We start from the raw sequence: 26,047 nt of genomic DNA on the forward strand, positions 1-26,047 counted from the left end.
TAGGTGCAGGCCGTTTATTTTCACCAGACAAGCCATGGTGGCTGGCGTAGCCGGTGAGCAGGCACGCCGCTCACATTGACAGGGATGTTGATGAGGGCTCGTCTCAGGCCGTGTGCCTCCAGCCCCCGGCGAATCATGAAGCCATCCTTTCCCAGCAGGAATGCAGCGGGTATGCTGCAGTTACGCCGCGTGCTGTCGTCCATCATGTCGACGTACTGGTCGTCATTGCTTGGGTCACTGTCTGCCACAATGACGGCCAGTGCACCCTGACGCCGCACCTCCACGCACTTGGTCAGGAACGAGCATCCCCTGCGACGAAATGTATGTCGATACGCTATGCTGCGACTTTATCATAACAAGACACTTGTGATAGTGATTACCATTGATGAGAGTTGGAGTCTAAACGAACGATAGAAAACAAGTGTGGTCATACAGTGTAGACGTTGCACGCATTTTGTGCCTCGAATGTGAAATCTTTTGCTGTATATTCGCGCCTTCCTCTTCCGGGTGTTTGCTACAGTGCTGACACCTTTGTCCGCTTTGTCAGCATAATGTCAGCAAGCCAGGAAATCCACAAGGCAATCAAACGTCAATCCAGCTATGCCAAATGGTACTCATTTTATTGGCGGAATAAACATTTCCACAGTGCTGCCATTTGTGGCTAGCCTGATGGTCAGTATCAGACAAGATAACACTGTATTACAGCAATTATCTAGCACATAGCGCACTGTTTGTTAATCCCGCTCCACCAACCCATTGCGCAACCACTCTCGCCTACCAGTCAGTTACACGATTTGATCATTTAGCATATAATCGCTTGCAAATATACGCAGAGCGCAATTATGAAAGTGCATGTTAACTTCTAGAGAATTTTAAGTAACTAGAAGTTTGCTTTTTCGACATTTTCGCCTGCGAAATTTTAGAAGCTGTATGGCCATCTTCAAAATTAAATGTAATGAAATTCTACGGTTTTACGTGCCAAAACCATGATATGATTATGAGGCATGCTTTAGTGGGGACTCCGAATTAATTTCGACCACCAGGGGTTCTTTAAAGGGCCCCTCACCAGGTCTGGCCATTTTGAGCTGACAAGCGCGGAGCATACATTGCGGAGCATACACTGCAAAGTATTACATCGCGACACGCCGTGGAAAGATCTGAAATTTCAAACCAAACGCCATCTTTCCTTCTCCTCGCGGCCACCACACTCCAAGCTGGACGGTGACATAATCGTGCCCTGCGCCTACGTAGTCGTGTCTGCAGTGTGGCGTCGCTCGTGGTGACACGTGACTTTGAGAATTATTCAAGACATCTGTTATCTGTGCGATCTGTTGCTTGAATTGAGGAATGGAAGTTTAGAGAAATAATAAAACACAGGAACGGAATGTCTGCATGTTTTTTGTTTTACTTCGCACCGAAGCAAGAGAGATGTACTTCTGCATCGTCTGCTTGTTCCCATGGTCGTGCGGTCACGTGTGCAGGTACCGAAACTATGCCATTTTCTACCGTGTTCCAGCGCGTGATCATGCTCTGTGATCCGCTTGTTCTGCCTCAGTATTCGTGTAGCACTGAATTATACCGCTAGCCATGCTTCCTTGTGCACAGCGCGCAAAATCATGCGCTGCACGAACGAGACAACAGCTCGCGCGCGACGCCGTCGGTGGAAGTGCGTAGCACCGAAAAAAAGAAAACAAAAAACAAAAAAACAAAACAGCGAGGAGCAAGAAAAGGAAAATAGAAAAAAAAGAGAGAGAAAAAAAAAAGAAAGAAATGAAGGCGAAGCCTGTGACGTATGCGTCACGTGATCCTCGAGGTCCGGCATGAGGTCCGGTATGGGAGAACGCAGGGAAGGAATTTCGCTTGCGTAGGCTAGATGGGGGATGCCCGCCTGCTGAAATCATGGGTTTGCAGCACTGAAATATTTCTATCTAGGCTATTAATGAGCTGATTTGAAACATTTTTGCGGCAGAACGCCCCCGAGAGGACACGTAACAACTTCCAGCATATAACCAAAATTTGCTATGGGGTCTGGTGAGGGGCCCTTTAAGGTGCCCCTAATGCACGGTACATGGGAATTTTTACATTTTGCTGGAGGCGAAATGCGACTGCCGCGGCTGAGATTTGATCCTGCAACTTGGTGCTTAGCAGCGCAAAGCCAAAACCACTACGAAACCACGGGGGGAGGCGCTCGCAGACAAATGGACTGACGGAGCGGCTCAATCGCACGTTGACAGAAATGCTATCTATGTACGTTTCTGACAACCGCAGTGATTGGAACAGCACGTTACCCTTCATGACCTTCGCCTATGATTCGTTCCGTCACGAGACCGCTGGCTTTTCACCCTTTTACCTCCTGTTCGGCCGCCACCCTTCTTTGCCCTTTGACATACTGCATCCTTCCTCAACGAACACTCCCACTGCATATGCTCAAGACATCTCTTCGCCCGAGCTCGCACGGCACGGCAGATTGCCAGCTCCCGGCTCACCGAGTCTGAGGCCGCGTAGAAGATCCGATACGAAAGCCGACATCGGGATGTTCGATTTGAAATGATATCAGGACGTTCACCCGCTGTGGTTGCTTCGTGGATATATGGTGTTGGGCTGCTAAGCACGAGGTCGCGGGATCGAATCCCGGCCACGGCGGCCGCATTTCAATGGCGGCGAAATTCAAAAACACCCGAGTACTTAGATTTAGGTGCACGTTAAAGAACTCTAGGTGGTCTAAATTTCCGGAGTCCCCCACTACAGCGTGCCTCATAATCAGAAAGTGGTTTTGGCACGTAGAACCCCATAATTTAATTTTTTTTTTAACACCGGGACGTTCGTTGTCCTTTTATGGACACTTTGTCGCCGCGTCGGCTTGTCTGAAAAGCTGCTGCCGCGCTACAGAGGGCACTACACGATAGTGTGCCAGCTTTGCAATGTGAACTACGACATCCGTATTCTAGAAGAGTTGATCGTTGGGAAAATTGGTTTTCCATAACTGAAGCAGTAACTTAGCGCAATAAAAACCAGAGACAAGAAAAGTGGACGAAGAAAAGTGCACCTTTCTTGTCTCTGTGGTTTTTATCGCGCTAAATTACTACTTCAACTACGAGATCACTCCGCTGGACTTGCGTGTCCCCACGGACATCGTGCATGTGTCTTGGCTGAAGCCTTACATTGCCGCGAGTTCGCCTCCCTTATGGGGCTCTTGCATTGCCCAGGGGGCACTGCGAATGGATGGATGGATGGATGGATGGATGGAAGGAAGGTAGGAGCGTCCCCTTTGAAACAGGTGATGGCAGTTGCCACCATGCTCAGCTTTTTATTTTTGTTTAACCGTGTTGTAAGTTATTAAAATTTGTCATTTTCTTTAAATACTTCTTCCTACACTTTTAACCTTACATCACTTCTCTGCTTTATAGCCACCAATCTTCAAATCACTTTTTGCTAATTTCCACAGCATATTTATTTACATGACCATGGTTATCTCTAATCCCTAGGGCCTCAGGAAGCGTGCCCGCATCGAAATCGGGATGGATACCATCACATTTTAGTATGAGGTGTTCTATTGTTTCTACAGATTTATCACACACAGTACATGTGTCTTCTTCGTTAAATTTATTTTAATAGCTGCATGTTTTAAGACATCCTGACCAAGCTTCGAAAAGTAGGGCACTGGCTCTTGAGTTATCATAAAACGCTTCCTTCCTGATTTGCTCTTTCCAGTATCGATATAGTTCAACACTAAGCTTCTTTTCCATTGAATTTATCCAATTTTTTCCTTCCGCACTTTTAACCTGTCGTTTATTGCTCTGTCTTTCTCCGTCCTCGTGTCTGGCATACTTACTGGTTAGCTTCCTAGTTCTTTCCTGTCATTGTGAGTCAATGCTCTTTCTGTATAGGTATTTAAATACCTTAGCTGCTCATCTGTTATCGTCCAATTTCCTCAGTCGTTTTCCGTATAGGATTTTACTCTGAGCTTCCCGTGCTTCAAATGATGCCCAGCCTATATCCCCCTGTACTGCCTCGTTTGTGGTTTTCCTGTGGGCACCTAGTGCTAATCTTCCAACAGCTCTCTGATTTACTTCTAGTCTTGACTGAACTTCTGCCCTTAAGCACAGGACCGCATTCCCGAAAGTAAGCCGCGGAACCATTATTCCTTTCCAAATACCTCTCAGTACTTCATACCTGTTGCACCCCCACAATGCCCTGTTTCATTATCCAGGCATCTCTTCGCCCTTTTGCTACAAGAGACTGTTCGTGCTTTTCCGTGTACATCTGCCCTTTGTTTATCCATACCCCGAGATATTGGTATTCGACCACTCGGGGTATTTCATGGCCTTGTATTGCAAGCTCCTGATCAGTTGTATCGTTGAAAAACATCCCACCGGACTTATATGCGCTAAAACTGAAACCTAGACTGTCTCCTTCGTCTCCATAATAATTAACCAGAGTTTGCAACTCTTCCTGGCTATCTGGTAACGGTACAATATCGTCCGCATACATTAAGCCCGGTAGTCATTGCTCAACAACCTTTCCACCTAATCTGTACGACAGATTATACCCTAGATTGCTTCCTTGTAGCCTTCTTTCCATACTTATCATATAAAGCATGAACAGCAGCGGTGATAGAGGAGAACCTTGCCTTAATCCTTTGTGTACCTCGACAGTTGTCATATTCTTAATTCCTTCCCATGTTATTTTAACATTTTCAAGACACATTTCTTTTAGAAAATCAATTACCTCATGACTGATAACTTCATCTTTTAATATTGACACATGTACTTGTTTGTCTATATTGGGGGACACGTTTCACCGCCTGACAAATGTTATCGCACAGTGCAGGATGTGCCTGCATGTATCCGAAGTGTCTGGAATGTTATCGATGCTTCCATCCGCTGTCTGTGACCGAACCTCGTGTAATCTGACCGCATGTGTGCGCGACGCAAATGATGTAGAACTTTGTGGAAGGCACGCGGGTCCCAGCGATTACTCTGGAACACTCGACGACTGATGTATAAAAGGTGACGCGCTTGACCCGCTGATCAGGTTTTCGACGATCGCCGACCGCATTCGCCGCTATCGTTGTGCTATAAGTGTAGCCTGTTTTTGTGGGCACAGGTTCGCCCAATAAAGTTAGTTTTGTCTTTCACAGTACTGCTACTGTGTTCTTCAACGTCACCACCACGTGACATCTGGTGGAGGTGCTTGTGCGTTCATGTACCGAACGCCCCCGCAAAGCCGCGATCCGAGCCCGAAGCCCAAGGACAAAACCAACATCGCCCAAGACCAGCGTGCCAGCCGCAGACTGCAAGGACTGTACCCAGAGCACGGACTTCTACCTGAGACGACAAAGAAGATCGTGGTCAAGACAACCCCAATGGCTGCCCCAGCTTCCCCCGTTATCCTACAACAACCTCGGGACCCACCGACCTTCCATGGAGCAGTGAGTGAAGACCCTGAATCCTGGCTGGAGACCTAGGAACGAATCGCGACTTTCAACAACTGGGACTCCGACGACAAGCTGCGGCATGTATACTTCACCTTAGAAGACGACGCCAGAACGTGGTTTGAGAACAGGAAGTCGACTTTGACAACATGGGACCTGTTCCGTAGCAGCTTCCTGTGCACCTTTACAAGCGTCGTGCGCAAGGAAAGGGCCGAAGCTATGCTGAACGCCCGAGTGCGGCTACCTAACGAGAATGTTGCCATCTTTACGGAAGAAATGAGCCGTCTGTTCCGCCATGCCAAGCCGGATATGTCCGAGGAGAAGAAAGTCCGCCTACTGATGTGTGGTGTAAAGGAGGAACTTTTCGCCGAAATGGTACGAAGCCCACCGAAGACTGTCGACGAGTTTCTTCGCGAGGCCACTAGCATCGAGAAGACACTGGAAATGCGGAACCGGCAATTCAACTGCCGCACAAACTCGACAAGCTACGCCGGAGTCACTGGCCACCGACGACCTGCGCGAGACTATCCGAGCGGTCGTGCGGGAGGAGCTACAGAAGCTGTTCCCTTCATCGCAACCTCATGTGGTCTCAATTGCCAAAATCGTCCAAAAAGAAGTCCAGCGATCGCTTGGACTTCCCGAGGTGCAACTACAATCATCGCAGCACCAGCGAGAAGCGATGACCTACGTCGCCGTCGCTCGCCATCAAGGTCCCCCTCCACGACCGCGCCAGGGCCTTGCAATGCCGCAATTCCGTTGACCACCGCTGCCGCTCCCAGCACGCCCACCCGTCGCCCAGCGCTGCTACCCGAGGAAGACAGACGTTTGGCGCGCTCCTGACCACCACCCGCTCTGCTACCACTGCGGAGAAGCAGGTCACGTCTCCGTCACCACCACGTGACAATATGTTCCACAGGAGTTCCCTGTTCACGTTGTCGTATGCATCACTTTTGTCCAGGAAGGCTAAATACAGAGGTATATTTTCTGCCATAGCTATTTCTATGCACTAGGTAAGCACGAACAGGCTATCATCTAAGCGCCTACCATTTCTGAACCCGTTCTAAGTTCTCCGAGTATTCCATTACTTTCTACCTATGACTGCACTTTTAATTTCATCGCCTGCATTGCCAGCCTATATATAACTATAATATAAAACTGATGTTATCGTAATTGGTCGGAAGGATTTTATGTTCGTCTTATCGCCTTCCCCTTTACAAATCAAATTCATTTTACTCTGTTTCCAGCTGTGTGGAATTTGCTTATTTGTTATGACTGCCTCCAATGCTTTTATCAGCGTTTCCTTGCTTCTTGGGCCAAGTTCACTAATTAACTTGATTGAAATTTCATCTATTCCTGCGGACGTGCATCTTGGAACATATGCTTCCGCCTTTTTTCAGTTAAGATTGATCAGTTCTAAGCTGTTTTCTATTGTGCTTTCCTGTGTTGCTCCTTCATTTGGGGCGATTACCCTATCGTCTTTCCTAGATTACTCAGCTATAACTGAACCAATGTAGTTCACAGTGTCATCTCCCTCTAAACATTTTCCCTCATCATCGTGAATCTATTCCTGCTTTGTGATTTGCTTTACCCAGCCAGCTTATATGTTTCCAGAATTTTCTTGACCCCCTTTAGTTGCATCGTGAACTTCAGCCAGCCAGTGATCAGAGGACCGGGGCACTGTAACATAAAGCTAATTTATTATATATGCAGACGACAGCACCATTTTAATGGAAGGATCTGACATAAACCAGTTATCATCACAATGTAACAATTTACTAAAGAAGCTATCTATATGGTCTAAGGAAAATCAACTTAAGATTAATGCAACAAAGACAAAGGTTATGATATTTCAAGCGAAAAACAAAAAGGCAACATTGAACCATAAATAATTTTTGAGGATCGAGAAATAGGGATTGTTGACAGTTACAAAATTCTTGGTGTTCATTTTTCATCTACTTTAACTTGGGATACACATGTAAGCTATCTATGTAAAAAACTATCCTCTGTGACAGGAGTACTATGCCGTTGTTGCGGCATGCTGCGAGCCTCCGCCGAACTATAGATATATTACGCCCTTTTCAATTCACTCCTAAACTACTGTGCATTGGTCTGGTGTACAACTAAAGCCAATATAAACAGACTTTTGATATTACAGAAAAAATTATTCGTCACATCGGAAACCTGGAACCTTTGCTACGACTAGAGATGCATATACATTGTTTAGTATTGTCAGAGTAGATCACCTTTACACATACCGTTTATTATATGCGATGCAATTTTCTGACAATAGTAAAGAACTTTACTGAACGTCTAGCATGCTTACAACACCGTCAGCCTATGCTAAACACAAGAAAATCTAACAAATGGATTACTCCACATTTCCGTACATACTACTACAAACACCAATCGCTAGCCTGCAACATACCGTTTATTCTCAACAAATATGTAGATATTGCAGGTTACAATGAGAAGCAACTCTGACAATATTTTGTTCAGTTATGATATTTTGTTTCAGTTATAATATTCCGTTTCCATTGTCTTGCAGAAACGCATGTTTTTCTCTTCTGCGTATATGCATTTGCTGTCATTACTACGGTGCACTATGGCATAGTTATTTATAATGCAGTCATGACTACTGTGTTTTTGCCTCACATATATGTATATATCTACTACAGTGTTTGATCATGTGCCAAGTTGATGTTGCCATGTGAGGTCTTTTGGGCTCCGTCAAGCTACTATCGTAGCTTTTAGCCCAAAATGACCATCCAGTTCTGTTGCTTTTACTGGAAAATAAAGATTAATTTGATTCCAAACTTTTCTATTCCAATTCTGCAATCATCTCTCTGCCATTGGCCGACAACTTTTTGCAACCACCCCCACTTTGCCTGTCTGTCACGCGACGTCGGGAAAACTGCGGTAACTCCCCATCTGATATGATGTGAACACACTGATTATGCATGACTGCAAAGAACAAAAGAAAAATAGTTATTTCTGATTCGACGCCTTTTCTCCACTAGACCTCGTCTATTGGTCACACCTGCCTGTCACCCGACGTCACAAAACCGTGAAAACTCACCACGTCAAAGTGACGTGTACGCGTTAAAGATGCATTAATATGTCGAACAAAACTGAATTTTTCTCTGAATAGCCGCAGGCTGTCCCATTCCGAAAGGAATAAAAGATGGCTGCCGCCGATCGCTCAGGCACCGACTACTCGCACCTGCCGGAGAGCATGGGTTTATTTGCATACAATAATACTTTTTGCGTGGCTGTGTAACGTTTTCGAGCACTTTTGGCACGTTTATGACCTCGCTCAACCAACTTTTCTTTGCTGAAGATTTCTTTAGAGGCATTCTTAAGCTTCCATTGCATGCCGCTGCAATTTTCGATGAGCCACCCCAAGCTAAGGGAAAGCGGACCAATCGCAGACGCCGCACCACCCTCTTCATCCGGTTATCGATTTTCAGTGCACGGCTAGGCCCCATCGAATCCCTCTCCACTTGAGCCGTGCTCCTCGCCTCTTATCAGCCAATTAGACAAGACAAGCCGCTCAGTGTAGGCAATGTTATTCGTTTTTAAAGCAAACAAAAGAGACCTCCTATAAACGAGGAAAGCATTTGATTGGTCTGTTTAAACAACCCTGCGTGCCACCGCTCGATGCTTGCGTCGGCGGTTACGCAAATTTGACGTCAGGAGATTGGAATAAAAACATATTGGAACAGTTTTATGTTATAGGGCCCCTGCTTTATTTTAGCATGGACGAGGACCTGCACTTGTTTCTTTTGTTGATAAGATTTCCCTTTTTGGCCTATTTCCTCTTCCGATAACTGCGCCCTCTTTGCTTCACTGTGTTCCCGCGATGCCAACCGTTGTTGTTCGATGGCCTCCCCAATTTCCTTATTCCACCAACTTCGTGGGTTCCTCTTTCCTCTCCAGCGGTTTACACCTTTTACTTTTTTTTTTTTTTGTACTAGTGAGTAGTTCTGATCATAATCCCACTCTTTTCTATGGGATGTTTCTCTATTGCTTCCTCTATGCCGGCTGCTATTTGTTCGTCATTTAATTTTGCGTACTCTTTTTGACTTCCCTGCATTTCTCTTTTGAAGAGGGCTCCCAGCTGTAGACTAATACGCTTATGATCACTTCTGACGCTGTACTTCCCCTGAGACATTAAGCAGTAGTCAATGGTCGTTTGCCTGTTACGGGATTCCCACGTGATTTGTCCCTCACAGTTTCTCTATTTACTATAACTAGGTTGTGTCGCTCACAGAAGTCTAGCATCAACTTCCCGTTACAATCTGTGTATCCATCCAGGTCCTCGATGTGGCCATTCATGTCCCCCAGCAGAATAATATCGGCACCTTCTCCAAACTGCTTTATATAGTCATTGAGGCAGTTCACTAGATCCTTGTTCTCTTGCCTGTATTTGTCCCCTGTCCCTAAATAAACTACTCCTAGCCATGTCTTTTTACCGGCATACGTACCTGATACCCACACATGTTCTTTGCAAGTTGACTTTATTCTTTGCCAATTTGTTCCTTGATGTATCAGCATACCTACTCCTCCTCCCCTCCTCTCCGTTGTTGTTCTGTTGCTCCCTTCCCAGACATAGCCCTCAATAAACGGTGGGTCTTCTAGATACCTGAGATGTGTTTCGCATAGTGCATATACACTGTTACGTTTCGCCTACAACGCGCGGTATAGCCGGCGCGGATGCAACGGACGCCGGAGCTTCGATCAAAGCGGCGGACATTTTGGCCCGTTCGGAGCTCCCGCAGTCTCCCCGCCAAGCGCGTCCAGGCGTGTTTCAGTGCCACGTGTCTTCGTGTGTGCGTGTGTGTGTGCCCACGCTTGTCAAAGCGCGGCAGCCGGGGAGAGGAGCTCCCCAAGTGTGAAGCGAGGAGGTCTGACAGGCGCCAGCTTGGCGATGCGTCACTACACTCGTCTCAACGTGTCTCTCAGTCTGTCCGTACCCGCCGTCACGTGGTCTCGTCACGAGGCCTTCCTTCTTGCCCTCAACTGCGAAAGTATAAGAGCAGCTGCCCCCGGACGCCAAGAGAGAGGCTCCGATTTCTTCTGTCGAGTTACGTGCTCTCCCGTCTCTCACTTCGGTCGACCTGACCGCCCGCTCTTTTGCGATGTTAGAATAAACCAGTTGTTCTGTTACCAGTCGACTCATGCTTTGCCGGGACCTTCGGATGCTTCCAGTGCCCCAGGCCGCCAGGCCAACGCTACCCTTGGGGCTTGCGACCCATTTGCAACGACGGGCGTCAGCACTGAGAATCCAACAACACCTACTTCTTCGTCCTTTAACTGCTGTTGTATATCTAACCACTTCGCTTTCTTTCTACCACCTTGCATGTTTATGTACCTGATCCTGGTGTTAAATTTCTTTTTTGTAGCTTTCTTCCTCGACCTCCTAGTGGCCATTTTATCGGCGTCAGCCTCTATTGTTGCACTTTCTACATTGTTTCTACCTACCCCTACGCCCGGAGCCATAGTAGACCCCCCAAAAAAGCTACTGCCTGGCCTGCCAGGCGCCAGCCAATCTCGGCTCCTAGCTTTCCATTAAAGTGGATGCCATCTCGTGTAAAGCCTCCGCCAAAGCCTGCTCTATGCACTTCTCTGTTTATGTCTGCCACTTCAAAGCCTTTCTCCTGGCTTAGCTTTCTTATCTCCCGATTAACAGCCACAACGTCCTTCGTAATTTATCCGTTTCGTCCTTGCACCTCTGGCACTGTGCATACCACGATCTGGACTTGCTGTGCTATCGCCCTTAAATTGTCAACTCCCTCTGCTAATCTTTCAACTACTTTTGCGGCTTCACCATTCAGGACATCATTTAGCCCCGCCACTACCACTACCAAATTGTGCTCTGCAACATTCTTAGAAAGTTCGCTTTTTGTCTCTCTCAGTACTGCGTACATTGTCCTGCCTGGGAACACCCCGACTGCTACCCGCTTATCACCCTTTACACGCTCCATTATAGTTCTGTTGCACCTACTCATATTTTAGTCAACACCAATGAGCACTACGGTATTCCCTTCCTCCCTTGTAACTTCCAGATTATGCTGCCTCTTATCACTGACTGTGACCTCATTCCTTGGGGTTAGTTTGTTCCCCTCCTCTCCTTCGCCTCCTGACTTCCTAGTTGCCATGTGTGCGTAGCTATTCCTGTCTGAACCTGCCTGACCTTCTTTCCTATCGCTGCCCATGCCAGTGCAGGCCCCATCCACGTGGCTGGCACTGGATAGTCTTGACTCGCTTACCTTGTCATGGATCAAAAGCTTTCTAACAGCACGATCTCAGTTCACAGTCATTGGCAATAAGCTTTCAACAGCAGCACAAGTAGGTATCCGGCGTCCCTCAGGGATCAGTTCTTGGCCCGATTCTCTTTCTTATCTTCATAAATGACTTGCCATCTGGAATAACGTCATCTATTCGCCTCTTTGCTGATTATTGCGTTGTATATCATCGAATCTCAAACAGTAGTGATCAATCATTACTACAATGCGACCTAAACCTAATTCAAACGTGGTGCTTGCGCTGGTTGATGGAGCCTAACACCTCAAAGTGCACATGCATGGTTGTTTCACGAAAAAAGCTAATCTGATCTTTCAATATTCCCTTAATTCGACAGCTTTATCACATGCTAGCTCTTACCGACACCTAGGCATCCTCATTAAGAGGAAGCTTTAGCTCGGGTGCTCCTATCTAAATACATGTAAACGGAGAATTCGTTTTTCTCGGCAACCACTGCACCAAATTTGACGAGGTTTGTTGCATTTAAAAGGAAAACTTAAACTCTAGTGACTGGTGGTTTCGAATTTTCAAGTTAGTTGTCAATTTTTTATTAAAAGTTGGCAAAAATCAAAAATTTTCAAAAAAACTATACTATCAAGTTTACAACTCTAACTCAACAACGAAAAATGATAATACAATTGTGTTAATATTATGTAATAGTACATCTAAAGCGGACAAAATTGATATGTTACACATGAATATAAAAAAATTTAGTAGTAGGGAAATACCACTTTTGCAGAACCCTTGTAACCAATGTAACAAATTCACGTAAGATGAAAACGACATATCGAATTTGTCCGCTTTGAATGATCTAATGGATGCCGTTTACAGAACTGCGATATCAGTTCTTTATGCAGAGCTATGAATTTGTAAACTTCGTGCTTCTGTTCTTTTTCAAACGGTCAAATATGTGAAAATCTTTTTAAGAAAATTCAAACGCTAAATCGAAATTCTGCTTCCAACAGTCACTAGAATTTAACTTTCTCTTTCATATGCAACAAATTTAATTAAAATCCGTCCAGGGGTTATCTCATAAAAACGTTTTTGCGTTTTACATGCATTTGAATAGGCCGCGTCGGAGTTGGGCCCGAGCTAAAGCTTCCTCTTAACAGTAAACTGACATGGTCGAAGCATATCTCGAATGTTGTAACTGATACCTCAAGGTCGCTAGGTTACTTAAAAAGAACACTACGTCTGCCCCCCCCCCTTGGAAATCAGCAAAATAGCTTACGAAACCTTCGTTAGGACCAAACTCGAATATGACTCTCCCATTTGGAGCCCTTACCAAGATTATTTAATTACCTCTCTCGAGTCAGTCCAAAATCGTGCTGCCCGATTTATTTCGTCAAACTATAATACACACGTCAGCGTAATCCACATTAAATGTACTCTTGAACTACCCCCTTTAGCAGTAAGGCGCAGAATCTCACGTCTCAGTCTGTTCCATAAGCTATATCACAACTTTTCTAACCTGCATGGTACACTGTTACTGCCACCTGCTCGAACTTCTCGTCGCCTGTTCAACTCCAACAGCGTCCAACGCCTTCATGGTTCGACTCTTGCATTCAACAAATCGTTTCTTCCCACAGCCATTGAAGACTGGAATTGCCTTCCCGAAGCAGTTGCTCTTGAGAGGAATCCAGAAAAATTCAGGCAGTCCTTAACTGAGCTCTTTGTTAAATAACTTGAACTACGCATTTTTGTTTTCTCGCACCATTTTTATGTTACAGGCACTGTCCAATAGAAGATATTGATTTACATTATGCTTTGTATACTTTGACTTGTACTTCAATGTCCGGTTGGGTGTCAGTCTCTTACTACAAAGTATATCTTCATTTGTTAGCTTATTACTAACTACTTGCTCCATCCAGTACTTCTATAGAAGGATGTATGTGTTACTTTATTTCTTGCCTTGTGTTTTCCACTGCTCTTTACTGTATCCTTTGTGTGTGTGTGTGCACGCGCTCTGTACTTGTAACGTAGTTGGTTCATTGTTGACTAGCATTCTCTCCATTATATGTTATTTCAATATTGTTTCCCTCCCCCCCCCCCTTATGTAATGCCCTGTTAAGGGTCCTTAACGGTTAATAAATGATCATGATGATTTCTGAAAAATAAAAAAGGGGACAACTTCCGCTGGCCGTGCAGAAGCAAAGCCGCATTCAAATGCAGAGTAGGGTCTAGGCCACTCTGCGGAAGCGGTCGCACGTCAAATCAACACTTCTGTGCCCGCCGCAGTAGCATTGCGGCTATGGAATTGCTCGAGGTCGCGGGTTTGATTCCGACCTTGGAAGCCGAATGTCGACGAGGGGCGAAATAAAAAGCACAAGTACACCTAGGCACACGTTAAAGAATACCAGGGTGTCACGATTAATCCGAAGTCCGCCACTCCGGCGCGCCTCATAATCAGATTGCGGTTCTGGCACGCAGAGCCCCATAATCCAATTCAAGTTTAATACTTCTGCCACAATGCGATGTGCCATGTGCAGCAATGATAATGTTCAACCCTCTCAGAGATTATGAACAATGGTGCACTGCGCCTGAAGCAAACACGTCTAACTGTGTGATCTGCGTACTACGCAGACAAACAGCAGTGGTGCACGCAAGGTAACGTTTAACATCAACACACTACTCTTGCATTCGACTAAAGGTTGAAGTAATTACACATTCGCCGTCAATCATCACTACTTATCGTCACTCAAAGCAAACAGCATAGATAGCTTCCCTTACATTATTTTCCACAGTGCGTGAGATCCGCATATTTTTTCTTCTCTTTCGTTCCCTTGTCTCCGACTTTCATTGTGTTCATAAATTTGAGAAGAGCTTGCTGTTAGGCTAGTTTGTACACACTGTTAAGAAGAAAACAGCGCAAAAAACAAGACAAGATCTACAGAATGCTGATTTGCGCACAGCAAAATATACCAATGACGGGGGTGCTGGGCCACACTCTTAAAAATGTTTACACCCTTTGGGTCATATTGTAACGAACAGTTCAAGGAGTTCAGACACAACTATTTATTGTGGGCTATCTTGTGCCCTTCGAGTAAATAAAAAGATGATGGCTTGGCGGCAGAGGGCTTCGGTGGCATCGTTCGGCGCACAATGTTAAACTTCGTGTTCTTCTTTGTCCAGGTGCTCGTGGATGTATGCTGGCCAAGCAATGGCACCTTGCCGTTGCTCTTGGATTACCACAGTTCGACAACCAGCTAGTAACCGGTGATGCCTCGCCTGATAGTCAACCTGATGCCTCTACTGACACCATCGCCTCACGAGGAAGCGCTGCAGATAACTTCCCGACTGGACCAGCCCTTTGGATTACCAGCGGCATCGATAACATCGTGAGAAACGCTTAAAAACCGAGAACACCAGCAAGGGCAGGCCAGTGGGCTTGGCGGCATCATTCGGCGCACGATGTTAAACTTCGTGCTCTTCTTTGTCCAGGTTAGTGACAAATGGTCTTTTTCCAATTGCATAAAAAGCAACTGCGTAGGTCTTATCGTGCTGCCAAGCCCACAGTGTCTGCTACCTTATTGCTACGGGTCGTTCTGTGTTGTCCAATTGCTTTTACAACTTAGTGGTGATGTCGAGGAGAATCCCGGTCCGGATAAGCTGGACCAAATTCTTGCCATGGTCGCTTCAATTAAGACTTCACAGGCTACTCTAGAAAGTGGACTCGAGAGTGTACATCAAAAGTTAATGCAAGTAGAAACTGCATTGTCTACATTAAGACAACACCATGAAAAAGTAGATGAGTGCGTAGCAGCAGTCAAAGCGACGCACGCAGATGTGAACCAAATTAACAAGATTTGTGATTTAGAAAACCGCAGTTGAAGAAATAACATCGTGGTATACGGCTTGAAAGAAACCATACGGGAAGATTACGCAACACTTCAACAAAAAGTTGTGACTGACGTTATCAGGGATATATTGGGCGTTGAAGTAAGTTCAATGGGGCATATTCACAGAGTTGGCTCTAATAAAGAAAATCGAGAGCGTCCTGTAATCTTGCGCTTTTATGATTTCACGGAAAAACTGTGAATCTTGCGCAATGCTTTCAAGCTGAAAGGCAGTTCGCTATCGATATCGGAAGATTACTCTGCCGATGTTCGCGAGAGGCGTAGAAAGCTATGGCAGTCAGCCAAAGATAATCGGGCAAACGGCGATAAAGATACGCTTGTATTTTACAAACTTAGGATAAACGACCAGCTATACGTGTGGAATGATCGCGAAAGTAAGCGAGTCCAAGTAGGGCAGGCAAATCAAGACATTGATACGGGGCATAGTGGTACGACCGCCTTGCGGAATGGAAATCCTGCCTCGGTTTCGTTGCTTTGTTTGAATGCCCATAGTTTTGTTAATAAAGTGGATAAATGTTAAGAATTAATACTACTGTATTCTCCAGATGTTATCATAATCACAGAAACCTGGCTCCATCCTGAAATCCATAATTCAGCTAGTTGTAGTCCCCTCCTCGTATACATTGTTACGCACAGATCGTGACTGGCGTGGAGGTGGAGTGGCTATTACGATAAAGAACTACCTACCCTTCCAAAGAGAAATAGGCATAGCAAATCACGAGAGTACATAGTGTAGGGTTAAGCTTAATGAGAACTCGCTCTTAATAGGAGCTATTTATAGATGTCCAGGAGCGCCAGATGAATATCTAGCACAAGTGCATGACTATCTACAGAGCGTGACAAACCCACGCATTAAGAAAATGCTAACAGGGGATTTCAACTTACTGGACATAAATTGGGAATAGCTAACTGCGGGCACAGGAAGGAAAGCAGAGTTCTGAGCAACTTTTGGATATAATGTTCAGTTTTTCTTTATCCCAAATTGTCAAAGAACCACACGTGCGCAGGGAGACACGTCGTCGCTGCTAGACCTGGCTCTCGTGTCAGGATCATTATCAACAAGTATTAGCATAGATGATGGTATCTTGGATCATAAGATTTTAGTGTTGACAGTACGCAACACAAATATGGGCCCTAACTGTTACACTAAACCCTCGCGTATTGAAATTAATGACTACAACCGGGCTGCCGACGAAAGCGTAATAGATTACTTAGAGGAGGCACTAGATAATTTTTCAATTGAGTCTTCCGGCACTGTTAATGAACTGTGGGTGAAATTAAAGAAGCTATCGTGCACTGTGAAAAAATCTTCACACTTACAAAACTAAAGAGAATTGGGAATATGTCTCCTTGGATGGGCATTATGAAACATCGTTCCAGTGCACACTTGAACACGGACGAGAAGAGAAAGACAACACGAACGCCGGACTTCAACTGAATTTTATTCGTGGAAAACAGGGCTTTATGTACACAGGGGGAGGGGGTGGGGTTGCTAGTGCGCAGGACCACCCAAAAATATTTCCTTAGTCCAGGCAACAGTCATCAGAAGTGTCAAACTAAAAGAAGAAAGGAATAAAAGCAAAAAGTGAAAAAAAGGTGAAAGAACCTTTCCCTCTCTTTTTTACATCACTCAGTACAATCTTGCTCATCTCCCGCCCTACTTAGCTGATTCGACACACCTGTTTGCCCTGAGATAATCAAGTTCTTTTTTCCCGAGTACAACAGAAGGAGCACTGACACAGTAATCGTTCTAATTGGAGATACAAAATGCTTCAAAAATTTCCCGGTTTTTCTGATTTCTATATTTGCACAACACACGTGTTTGTTCGAAAAACGCCTTGCATGCTGGCTTGTGCGAGCAACGGTGAATGTGGTCGGCTAAATGACCAGCGCCACTTAGTGAAGTAGCATTCCTGCGATGGGCTCTAGCAGGCGTTCATTCAGATAGCACCCGGTTTGGCCAATATAGCATTTCCCACAGGCGAGGGGAATACTATGCACAACACCGACGTCACATTCAACGAGGGCTTTGGTGTGCTTTATTTTGCAGGCTGGCTTCTTCTGGGATTCGTTTACTAGGCAAATTCTTAATTATCAATCGGCCCACTACAAGCTTGTAAAAAGAGGTATAGCAAAAAACTGCATCCGCTCTGCTCCAGAGAAGTCATGCGAACATCAAGTTCGTGACAGCGTCGACGCCCAGCTAAGGCATCTAGAGAAGGCTGGGTTCCACGGAGAAATCGTGGCCTCGGTGGTAGAGAGCCAGATTCGCGAAGTAAAGGTTGGTGGAAGGCGCAGGCTGAAAAAAAAGACGCCCGCCCGCTAAAGCACCATGTCGTAGTGCCCTATTGGCACCAGGTTTCTCACCGCCTCAAGAAGGTTGGCGACAGGTGCGGGGTGCGTGTTGTGTTTTCAGGACCAGAAAAGCTGGGACGAATGTGTCGCCTAGTAAACGAATCCCAAAAGAAGCCAGCCTGCAAAATAAAGCACACCAAAGCCCTCGTTGAATGTGACGTCGGTGTTGTGTGTAGTATTCCCCTCGCCTGTGGGAAATGCTATATTGGCCAAACCGGGCGCTGTCTGAATGAACGCCTGCTAGAGCCCATCGCAGGAATGCTACTTCACTAAGTGGCGCTGGTCATTTAGCCGACCACATTCGCCGCTGCTCGCACAAGCCAGCATGTAAGGCGTTTTTCGAACGAACACGTGTGTTGTGCAAATATAGAAATCAGAAAAACTGGGAAATTTTTGAAGCATTTTGTATCTCCAGTTAGAACGATTACTGTGTCAGTGCTCCTTCTGTTGTACTCGGGAAAAAAGAACTTGATTATCTTAGGGCAAACGGGTGTGTCGAATCAGCTAAGTAGGGCGGGAGATGAGCAAGATTGTACTGAGTGATGTAAAAAAGAGAGGGAAAGGTTCTTTCACCTTTTTTCACTATTTGCTTTTATTCCTTTCTTCTTTTAGTTTGACACTTCTGATGACTGTTGCCTGGACCAAGGAAATATTTTTGGGTGGTCCTGCGCACTAGCAGCCCCACCCCCTCCCCGTGTACATAAAGCCATGTTTTCCATGAATAAAATTCAGTTGAAGTCCGGCGTTCGTGTTGTCTTTCTCTTCTCGTCCGTGTTCAATTGTGCGCTGGAACGATGTTTCATAATGCTAATCACAACCAACTAGCCCAGCTGTCCATACTTAGCGATATACTCCTTGGATGACACGCCACATAATCCACCTTAAACGGAAATTGAAAAGAATGAGGAATAAAAGGAATACCTGCAAAGACATAACAAGCATTTGACGCCCCCTCAGGCATAATCTTCGTTGGCCCGCCAGGCTCGGTAGGCAATATGGGTCACCGCACCCAATAAATACCGACGAGCACAGCTTCTCGGCGGTCATTCATCGTTCGTCACCACCACGCTGCGGAGCGTCCATCTAACGGAGGGTGCCTCCAGCCCTCCCTCGTTCACGAACCCGGGCGGATTGTCCCACGCCGCCGCGAGCGGCGAAACACCGCCCCCCGTTGCTGCCGCCATGGCGCTGTACGGAATGCTCGAGCCGTTCGAGGGAGATGGGTATTCTTCCGGGCAAACGACACACCCGAGGCCAAAACCCGGGACATTGTCCTGGCCAGCTGCGGGACCCGTGTCTTCAGTCTCTAGCTCGACCTTCTCAAGCCAGCCAGGCCACATGTTAAGATGCTAGGTGAGCTGCTCGCCATACTGCGCTCGCATTTCAACCCAGCACCGTCCACACTAATGGAGCGTATCCACTTCAACAACCGGAGCCGCCGGGAAGGAGAGACCCTTGGGCAGTTCGTTGCTGCGCTACGAGGGTTAGCGAGTGCCTGCGTTTTCGGGGACCAGCTGGACTTGCTGCTCCGGGACCGTTTCGTCTGCGGCATCAACAACCCCGCCATGCAGACGCGACTCCTGGAGCTTCCCGACCCCTCGCTCGACGATGCTGTCCAGCGCCGCCAAGGACGCCGGCGAGATTGCCCGTGCAACTGGCTCACCGTCGGCGGAAGCGGCGGTAAACAAGTTGGCGACAAAGGGCAGTACCTGCAGTCGCTGTGGTGGTGCCTACTCCCCGTCACAGTGCCAGTTCTGTCAAGCACAATGCTTCACGTGCGGGAAAACTGGGGACCTGGTACGTGTGTGCCGAAGGGGGAGGACAAACAGCAGCCGCAGCCAGTGGGGGGAAACTCCCCGGTTTTGGTGGCAGAGGTAATTGGCGCCATCTCTGTATTGGGCGAACTCGAAAATCCGTTTCCCTTGCATGGCCTCGTAGATCGTCGCGCGCACGTGCGCCGATCCAGGTGGCCGAGCCCTTCCCCCCCCAACTCCTCTCCAATTACCCTCCCTCGTTACTCCCTCGCAACTCTCTCACCTTCGACTGTCTCCGCGTGCATGCCGTGTGGTCCCGCCGGCCCCGCGCCAGCTCAGCCCGCTGCATGACGTTTCATGTTTCGTTATCTGCTGTTATTGCGAAGCGTGCGCTGCTGTGCGTTCACCGACGTGGGTAGTTCCGTCAGTTTTGTGGTCCTCGGTAGCTGTGTGCTTGTGCTCCGCGATGTTTCGCCTGTTTCACGACTCGCACCGCTCGTGCATCGTGCAGTGGTGCACAAATACGTCAAAAACAAGCCCTGCAAGGTTGTTCCAGGTGCCTAAAGACAACAGGTGAGCGCTCAGACCCAAGGACCTCAGAAAGCGCATGTACACAAACACAGCCCTGTCCATGTGTGCAGTGACGTAGCCAGAAATTTGGTTCGGGGGGGGGGGGGGGGGGGGGCTCACTTTGCAGCTCGGCCTCCTCCTTATAGAAATTATTGAGGGATGAAATACATTAAACATTAATAACAGCCGCGTTGCCATAGCCAAAGATACTGCAAACGAATTCTTGAACGCTGTGCACTGTCAAGACAAGTAAAATATGAATTTTTTCATAAAAGAATATACTCCTAAGTCTCAAAAATTGTGCCCATAATAACTGATATCAATGCTTCTATGTTTTCTGTATACTTAAGAAGTAAAGCAAATATCACACGAACTTTAAAACTATATCAGTTTGAAACCAGCAAAGCAGTGCATGGCGCTGATATGAAAAATGCAAAGGTCATGAAATCAACAAGTTGAGGACAAATATTAAAAAAAAAAACTTTGTTAGCCCCTCTGCCTTTCTCACATTTACATCTCTCTCTCTCTCTGACATTCAAGAACCTTGTTTACATTTTTGTACGTATGCAACGACCAGGGAAAAATCTCACTGACGCTGTCCTTTGTTAGAACGTATTCCGCAGGAGCAGCTGCCACCAGTCGTGTATTGCGAGTAATTGCTCCGAAATTATAGTCGCAATAGAGAGCACATATTGAAAGCAGAAGTTCTGCAAAATATGCGAGGGTGAGTCAAATGAAAGTGAGCCAATGCAAATATATGGCAAACGGGGTACTTTATTCAAAAGTAGTCTCCATGAGCATTTAGACATTTGTCCCGCTGACTAACGAGTTGCGTGATTCCCGTCTGATAAAACTCCTTGGGTTGCTGTTTCAAAAAAGTCTGTAATTGACTTTTTCACGTCATCGTTTGACACGAATTTAATTCCCTTAAGCTGTTATTTTTTTTTTCAAATGCTCCAAAATGTGGAAGTTGCAAGGCGACAAGGCTGGGATGTAGGGCGGATTTTGAAGCGTTTCCCGCTTGAACTTTGCCAGTGTCGTATTAACCACATCAGCGACGTGGGGACGGGCATTGTCGTAGTGCAAGATGACCCAATTCCTCAATTTTCCACGTCGTTTGTTCTTGATTGCGACAAGCAGCCGATCCAACATTTCACAATATCGGAAACGATTAAGAGCCTCTCCAGGTTTAGCAAATTCGATACAACAATGGCCCCTGACGATCGAAAAAAAAGTCAACAACACCTTTCCGGCAGAAATGACATTTGCTTTTCTTGGGGGCGATGAATTCAAACCTTTCCACTGTAAGCTTTGCTGTCGTGTTTCAGGCACATAATAGTGGCACCATGATTAGTCCCCTGTCACAACTGCAGAGAAAAAGTGCTCCCCCTCATCGTGATACTGGATTGGAATCCATTGGAATCCATTGCGCACACAAGAGCCGATAACCGAGATGTTCATGAATTATGGTTTGACCCGAATCGTGACTGATGTTTACAAGCCCTGCCAATTCATCGATGCTTATCTTCCGTTCTTGTATAGCCAGCCTTTGCAATTGTGTTGGGGGTGGTTGCATGGTGGCTATGACCTGCATGGTCTTGGATAGTCTTTTCAATTTTCACGTCCTTCTTTGAACCGTTTGCTCCAATGCTTCACAGTGGCCAATAAAATGCAATGTTCAAAGTACACTGCAGCCATACGGCAACTAATTTCCTTTTGGGAAACATCTTCATCTGTAAAAAACCTCATGACACCACGCTGTTCAACTTTTGGAGTGTCCATTATGTCACACAAACATGTTCATCCCAGTGTATGAGAGCATTAAAGAACCTTGATCCTCACACCTGCGTGTCACTTTTATAAATAAGAGATGCCTCTATGCCACGTGCATGCCTCGCACATAATGAACTGAGCCATTATTGCGCAGGGTGGGTGGGCTCACTTTCATTTGGCTCGCCTTCGTACATTAGAAATGTGAAGATACAATGGAATATACAAATGCGAAGTAACAGCTTGATAAAGGGCAAAAAAGTGTCACTGGAAACAAAGTTCACTGCACATATACACAAAACCTCTCAACAAGATATTTAAATATACGTATAAGTCTCCAATAAATATACGTATCTAAGAAAAAGTCCCTATATATGATGCGTCAAACAAGGCAAATAAACATGTTGCTGGTGGTCGGGGTAACACGAGAAAAACGCATGCGCTCTGGCTGGCTCTGGCAGCACGCGCGTAGTATTAGAGTTGTCGGACGATCCCACCGCTGTCAACCAGATGTAGGAGTCGTTGGACGATCTCGCCGCTGCCACCATTTGAAGGAGTTGAAGGTCGTAGAGAGGAACTCGGTGAACAGGATTTATTTACATTCTTTACATCTTAGACAAGACATACATCGACAGTTTAGCGTGATTCCCATACGGAGCCCGCAAGACTAACATACAGCAAACAGCTTACGAGCACACAGCTCACGAGTACATTTCGAGCATGACAACGAGCACTCAGCTCACTAGAACATCTCGAGCACGACAACGAGCACTACAACAAGCACACACCGAGCATGCAGCTCACTACGACGAGCACGCTCTAGCAGCCGGCAATCACTGCTTATAAGCACTCCACTCGACGTCATAGTTCGACGTCATTGAAGATGACCCGCCCTTTTGGAGGAGGCGGGCTCACATACACGTATTGCACAGGTTTCAGTGCCGCACAGGTTTCAGTGGTCCGGAGCTGACGTCAGAGGGGCTTCGTAGAACTCTGAGCCATCCCTGTTGACGCGGCCAGATAGCACATTGTCTGGTTTCTCGAAAAGCTCATGGGGAGGTTCCGCCAATTACCTCCCCTCGAGAACTCCCTGAGCTGACCCCGCGCCACGTGGCTGCTGGTTACCCGCAGTTCTCTGAAGTGCGCCCCGTCCGGTTGGATTGAAACACGTGCAGCGGGCTGAAATAGCTGCAGGCCGATCCTAACAGTAGCGAGAACAAGAAAATTAAAGAGGCTCAGTGTATCCTCGCGAATAAAAGTCCAAGTAGAAAAATAAGTACGAACGTAGTTTCCTTTGCTGGCTTTACTGTCTTGACATGGATGCTTTGCGCAGATGAAAAGAAATGTTGATATTCTTTTCTGTGTCATGACGGCACAAATGAACCACCACACACTTCGTCTCATCGGACCTCGCCGCGTGCTTTGTCAGCTTGTCTGATAGTGTGTTGATTTCGCTTGTCTCGTTCTATGGTCCGATGTACGACTTTAGAAAAGTCAATGCATCTTTGGCGTCATATGTTTATAACGAGGGCCTTATAATCTAAAACTATTCCAATATGTTTTAATTACAATTTTTTGACATCAACTTTGCGTAACCGTCGACGCAAGCATCGGGCGGTCACCCACAGGGTTGTCTGGACAGACCAATCAAACGCTCTCCTCATTCATAGGAGGTCACTTTTCTTTGTTTGAAAAATGAATAACATTGCCTACATCGAGCAGCTTGACTTATCTAATTGGCTCACAAGAGGCGAGGAGCACGCTCAAGTGGAGAGGGATTCGATGGGGCCGAGCCACTGCACAGAAAATTGATAACCGGAGAAGAGGGTGGTGCCGACATCTGCGATTGGTTTGCTCTCCATTACTTAGCTTGCGGTGGCTCGTCGACAATAGCAGCGGCATGCAATGGAAGCTTAACAATGACGATAAAACGGATCGTCAGCAAAGAATAGTAGGCAGAACGAGGTCGTAAACGTGCCGAAAGTGCTCGAAAATGTTACACGGATACGGAAAAACCTTTATTACACGCAAACAAACCCGTGCTCTCCGGCAGGTGCGAGTACAGTGTCTGAGCGATCTACGGCAGCCATCTTTTATTCCTTTCGGAACGGGGCACCCTGCGGCTATTCAGAAGAAAATTCAGTTTTGTTCGGCATATTAATGCATCTTTAAAGCGTACACGTCACTTTGACGCGGTGAGTTTTTGCAGTTTTGTTACGTTGCATGAAAGACAGGTGAAGTGGGTGCAGCCCGAAAACTTTTGACGAGTAGCCAAGGGGTAATGGCGAAAAGGCGTTGAATCAGAAATAACTGTTTTTCTTTTGTTCGGTCAAATCATGCATAATCATTGTGTACACGCCATATCAGATGGGGACCTACGCGCTTTTCGTGACGTCGCGTGAGAAACAGGTGAAGTGGGGGTGGTCCAAAAAAAGTATTTGTCCAATCGCAGAGGGCTGATTGCTGAATTTAGGAATAGAAATTTAGGAATAGAATAGTTTTACGTTAGAGCGCCCCAACATTAAACTCGCATAGTTCCGGAATTCAAAATCTAAAGCATGACTTTGGAAATGTCAATGCGCCTTTCGCATCAAAAGTTTATGAGAACTTTATACCCATAAAGTTTCATAATTTAAATCCAAGCGCTCCCTATAGATTCCGCGGCCTCCGCGAAATGCCGCTACGAGCCTGCTCGCCATCGAAATGCCTCTGAAACTTTGTGCTCGGATGGAGCTCCTTGGCGTTAGAATATGTGACTTCCGGTGCATGGGCGTTGCCGCGAAATACAGCCCAATTGCCCAATGTTTGCGCTAAAATGTCTTTTCGAGCATGAAAAGAACATTCTAGACAAAATCGAGCATGATTTCCAGTACTGGGGATTGTTTTGGTCGGCAGGGCATGACAGTACGAAAAAATTTCGGGGGGGACGGGACGCCCCTGCATGTGTGTGCTCCATGAAGCTCCGGACGTCGTTGCGCCTTGATTATGCTACACTTGCCTCTTCCCGGCCGGTAGAAAAAGCTGACAGTTAGATGTTCCTCCTCATTGTCACCTGGTCTAAGACTTGTGTTTTTCTGTGTCAAGTCTCATTCTGCAACTTCAGTAACTTGCTCAGCTTTCCGTACCGCCCTCAGTGCTTTTTCTGTGTGTCACGTCCTACTAACGTTCTAACAGCTGAAAAATTACTGTTCGTGTTTGTGTACTATCTCAGTAACCGCCGATGGGAAAACCGCACGAACAACCTTCATGTGTAGGCATGATACGCTTTCTTTTTCTTCTGGAAAGCATGAGCATTGCAAGTGTCCTACATGCAGATTTTTGCAGCTCGTGTTTATAATACAAACGAGTGCCCAGTAGATACAACTTAGTGCCTTAAGTGACGTAATTTTATTGCTAAGCATTGCATTCGGGTCGAAAGAAAAGTCGTGTTGCTGGATTATTTTACCTGGTCTTTGATTGAGGAATAAGCCTTTCTGCGAATGTTTTCTATGTGCTGCTGCAAAAGCCAACTACCTTCTGTTACCCTTGCCACCGTTACTCAAGTTGTGGCCAGGTGCAAAATAATGTGATAATATGTATTTCAGTATTTAGTACAATGTTATTTTTGTTCTGCCATGTCTTTTTCAATTTGTTCAGCAGTAATGAACATGTCATGCATTTCATATACTTTCGTGCAGATTTATAAGTAAGCTTTTTTTTTGTATAGCTCTCAATCAAACAACGTTAGCATTTTATTTTATTTTTTAGGTATTTTGCATGTCATTGTTTTTGCCATTACCAGTGAGTTTTCCCTTTTTATAGTTGTCATGACTATGTCATACATGTCCAGTTTTGTGCAATATTTTAGTGCATATATCAGAAGCTCGTCTACATTTCGGTCTTGAGGGCGTTATATAAAAACCTTGTTTTTTTTTTATGGGTGTGTACATGAAACAGCCTTCGCGTTTTCTAGTGCTTTTTTTTCTTATTTCACCGTCTGTGAACTTTTGTGTTTAGTACTCTTG

At 46.1% G+C, this 26,047-nt stretch overlaps 1 protein-coding gene across 1 annotated transcript in view; it reads right to left on the minus strand.

The window, feature by feature from the left end:
- The window catches only part of LOC126545589 (protease-associated domain-containing protein 1), a 112,252-nt gene continuing 86,205 nt past the window's right edge, over nt 1-26,047 (minus strand). Inside the window, exon 4 of the mRNA XM_050193507.3 lies at nt 1-309. Coding sequence (XP_050049464.1) covers nt 21-309 — 289 coding nt within the window. The 3' untranslated portion in view covers nt 1-20. The remainder of the gene's footprint in view (nt 310-26,047) is intronic.

Source organism: Dermacentor andersoni, chromosome 1, assembly GCF_023375885.2.
Source record: "Dermacentor andersoni chromosome 1, qqDerAnde1_hic_scaffold, whole genome shotgun sequence".
Classification (NCBI taxonomy): domain Eukaryota; kingdom Metazoa; phylum Arthropoda; class Arachnida; order Ixodida; family Ixodidae; genus Dermacentor; species Dermacentor andersoni.